This window comes from Lytechinus variegatus, chromosome 12 (genome assembly GCF_018143015.1).
Source record: "Lytechinus variegatus isolate NC3 chromosome 12, Lvar_3.0, whole genome shotgun sequence".
NCBI lineage: Eukaryota > Metazoa > Echinodermata > Echinoidea > Temnopleuroida > Toxopneustidae > Lytechinus > Lytechinus variegatus.
In genome coordinates, this window is record NC_054751.1 from 21,353,968 (window position 1) to 21,358,403 (window position 4,436).

General features: G+C 37.3%; 1 protein-coding gene and 1 pseudogene across 1 annotated transcript; both read left to right on the plus strand.

Annotated features, from left to right (window-relative positions):
* The first annotated feature begins 399 nt into the window (after nt 1-399).
* On the plus strand, nt 400-4,064 carry LOC121425334. Its single transcript, XM_041621365.1, has 3 exons — nt 400-475; nt 2,323-3,574; nt 4,060-4,064. Exons 2-3 carry the CDS (start codon nt 2,335-2,337, stop codon nt 4,062-4,064), a joined length of 1,245 nt encoding a protein of 414 aa, XP_041477299.1. The 5' UTR covers nt 400-475; nt 2,323-2,334.
* Nucleotides 4,065-4,212: 148 nt separating this feature from the next.
* The window catches only part of LOC121425335, a 5,857-nt pseudogene continuing 5,633 nt past the window's right edge, over nt 4,213-4,436 (plus strand).

Sequence of the window (4,436 nt, forward strand, 5' to 3'; positions counted from 1 at the left end):
TTTCTAATAAATCCCCAGAAACGACATTTATTCTTGTTTGATCTAGACCTTGTTTTTGTTTTTGTTTTTGTGGGGGGGGGGGGGCGATTTTAAGATGTGTACCTTAAAACTTTAAACTTTTGTTTAAGCTTTAATTTAAAACTTTTGAATAGATTCAGCCTGTAAACTCAATATCTCAATGTATGTTTTCAAAAAGTGTAATCCAGGTAAGGTTGCACTTTACATGTTGATATTTCACACCAAATAACTTATAAAGCTTTGATTAATGACAATCATTATTGAATATTGACTTTATTGTCTTGACTCACAAATGAATGTAATGGTGCGGTGTAGTGCCTAATTGTGAAAGGACTTGTTTTATTTTTTTCTTCTCGCAAACAAAAATTCAGATTCTGTATTCATGCACATGGAGGCTGACTTTCATGTCTTAATGCACTTGTTCACTGCTACCACCCTGCCTGTGGGGAACCTACAGGTAGGACTATAGTATGCCAATGTTGTACAGAGCACACACTTTAAAAAATCATTAAAATATCACTTTTGTGACCAAAATTACTAATTTCCATACAGTTGCAATTTATTTTTCATTAGTAACTTGGGAATAATTTTGTATTCACCAGAGCGTTCAAAAACTTGAATTTTGGGCATATTTTTGGGTACGCCCTCTATTGGTGGAAAGTAATATGGCAAGAAAATTTTCATTTTTTAATCTCTATTTTTAATTAAGAAAAAATGATTTAAAGAATCAAATTTTAATTAGAGCCAAGTTTTATGAATAATAGGTGTAATGGAAACTGTCAGTGTAAAAAAATCAAGCATTTGCCCCAAAGAAAAAGAGAAAATAAGCCAAACATTGCCACCCTTATATTGCCACACATGGAGATATAACTGAGAACAAGGTTATATTATAACCTTGTTCATTGAATGATTGTCTTAATGGTCAAACTATGATTTAGTATGTGTTATGCTATGGTTCTATTAACATCAAATTCAAAGTACATTGTTCTTCCCATGGTGTTATTTTAATTTTTGTTTTGAAATTTTTAATCTTCCTTTATTTGTCAAGGCCCTGTTTTGTATATATTTGTAATTGCTTTTTGTTCTGTGAATGTTTCGACTAGCTAAGATTTGGGTAATGTAAATTACATTGGAGTCCTCAACATTTCAATTTTCTTTTCAACCAAGCTTTTTCAACATTTATTTTACAAATGAAGTGATAGCATATTAAAAATTAATTATTCTTTAAGTAGGCTTACCTAGAAAAGAAATAGTTTTTGTCTTGATCCCAGCCTTGCCGGTCCCGGCAAAATAAAGTACCCGATGCGTTTACGCCCAGGAGGGCCCTGCATCATATGTATCCAGATACAAATGATATATTTTTCATGTATCATCAGAGATGCCAAGTTCAAAAAAATGTTATGCGTGAGATTTTCATGACTCGACGTCTCTGTGCACGCGCGGCCAGTACACTCGTACGTACGTTGCGAAAAGGCGCGCGCGCATGAGATATGGGCTTCAAAACCACGCGATTCATTGTATCACGTACTAGCTAGCTGTGCGCTGACTGCGCTCTCGATTCGTCTCGCGTGCCGGGCTAGACGCGAAGGCGGTCGGCCAGTCGTATAATCTGGCGAATAATGCTACTTTTTCTCTTTTTTTTCTGTCGGGTCCCGATGCGTGAGAAAAATGGGTGCCATGCGTGAGATCGTGAGACGGACCCTGAATGCGTGAGTCTCACGCACAATGCGTGAGACTTGGTAGCTCTGTATCATATCAATTTTAATGTAGGCCTATACCTTATACATGTATATTTTATATCTCAGCAATAACAGTTTTACACATCTAGTGGTGAATTGAAATAATACCAATTACTAGTTCTTGGACTAACTTTAACTTTAAAAACTTTATATTTTGAATATGCATTGGGCACTTTGGCATTATGTGAATACAAGGGCTATCAGTCATGTATACTAAATGTTGTTATTTATCTTCCATCAATTTTAACAACATGGTTCAGCTCTATAGATACATGTATGGGAACATTTCATGAAGATTTGCAACTGTTGTAACTTTGCCATTATGCAACTACCATGGCAACAGCTCTCAGCAGCCAATCAAAATCATGGTTACCATGGTAGTTGCCATAATGGCAAAGTTACAACAGTTGTAACTCTTTATGAAACGGGTCTACGAAAATTTGTTATACCAGCCAGCCATGTGAGAATTATTTCTGTTTGTCTAACATGTAATGAATTTGTAATCAATCCTTCCCTTACTCACAGAAAAGTTCTTTGTTTTCTTTCCATTTTCTTGTCATTCTAGGGATAGTGAATCATGTCAGCAATGTATTCAACAGCATCATCCGCCTATTCTTCTGCACCCAATAGCATGGGTGTTGGTCCCAGGCAGAGAAGGACCAAACGAAGAGCGCCAGTTCCAAACAATCAATCAGGACCTTGGAGGGATTCATCCTGGGTCCAGAGTTTCTCTTCCCAGGGACCAAGCCCTCTAGGAAACCCCCAGGACCTCAATCCAGCCTTTGCTCTGCGGAAGATTGTTCTTCTTCTGGAGAAAGAGAAATATGTTGACGTCTCACAACTCATTAACCAGCTCAACAATGTTACCATCAAGTCTGTCCTGCATGAATTGCCTATTCATACTTTTATTGAAAACATCCCAGATTCCCTTGTCGCAGTAGAGAGTTTGTATTCTAAACTGTTTGTTCTAGACCCAGAGAGCTTCCCTGTGGAAAAGCTAGCTATTGAAGCTACAGTTTTCCAGATTGTGCGACACTTAGCCTTGGCAGACTCCATGCTTGATGGTGGCTCCCATGAAGCAAATGATGAAACAAACAAGTCTATTAGAAACATCTTACAAATTGTCCTCTTTGTCAAGCCAGACATTGTTTCTGTAGTCCATGCTCGGAAAAAGATGATGGACAATGCCCTCCAAGGGATAGGTGAGCACAGCTTGGTCAAAGTCGCAGGATCTCTCATGAACCTTCATGATGGTCTCAAAATTGAATTTGAGAAAACTACTGCTTCCTACAAAACAGCCATTCAGCAGCTTGAACAGCTGAGCCTCTCCAACCCAAAACCGGTCACACTGAAATCATTTGCAAATCGATCGCTTCCCTCTGCAAACCACCAAGTCCTGATGACATACACTGAAGGAGAAATCCAAGAAAGGCTCTTCAAGAACAAGACTGTGTTGAATGCTGTTGAATCCAATATGACCAGTCAGCTTCCACACTTGATCCAGAACCTCAAGGAAAGGATTGAAAATGACAAGAATGCACTTTTGGCATTTGGGAGATTACGTCGGGAGATTAAGGGCATAGCTGGTGATGCCAAAGTAGCTCCTGTACTGACTCAGTACTCAAAAAGTCTCAGGTCTGTTCTAGAGGTCTTCAAAGTTCTCTTGGAAGAGCAATACCCAGAGAGAAAGACACAGAATCTCAACTTCTCAGACCATGATGACCAAGTCCTAAAGCTGGAAGATGTGGAGGGAGTGCCATCTAAAGATTCTGCTAATTTGGATACAGATAGAAGCAATTCTACTGATTTTTATGCTGGTAAGAATAATCATTATTTTTTTCTGGTTTGTGAGTTTAGCACTAACTGTGGGTGTGCACTTAATGAATGGATGGTTTTACCTGAAGGTTACATGAAAATGCTGAAGACATGAGAAGTTGGAAGGAGCATACAGAATATACAATTTACCTTCAGTTGTAAAACAAAAGAAATCAGGGTTATTTTGAAAGGAAAAATTTTACCCACTTGAATTATCATTACTTGTTTTTAAATGTTATATTAGTTTTAAACTATAAATCCTTGACTCTGTATTCCAGGTACCTGTTTTTAACTTGTGACAATTTGAACTTCTGTAACAACAAATCTATAGTTATGTATCTTTAAAGTTTATGTACAGGTCAGGTAAAGTTCCCTTGTATTGTAAAAGAAAATATGATACATGCTGTTTTTAAAATTAAGAATGCTGCAAAATTGTTCACTTTGTTTTCCCACATTACATGTACCACATATTCTTTGCTGTTTGAAGATTGAACCTCCTTGCTCAAAGGATCTCATGTCTCTACACTAAGCATTAAACAGAGACTATCTGGAGCTCTAAGAAGTAAACCTGTATAGTAGTTTACTAAGCCTTGAATACAATTGAAGATGACTAAGTACATACAGTAAAATCCTCTGTGTTATGCCAGAGTTTGGATTTGAATACTTCAGGGTATTTATTCAAGAGGAAGTAGACACAATATATCTTTGTAAAGGTTAGAGGTCACTTTCTTTAACTGCACACACTTCTTTTTCTTTTGTGTTGGAGTAAGGTGGACTGAGCTTATGATTAAAAAGGAAAGACAAGGGATCAATTAAGAAGATATGAATAGATGATCCATGTCAACTTTGGTTGGATGGGAAGAT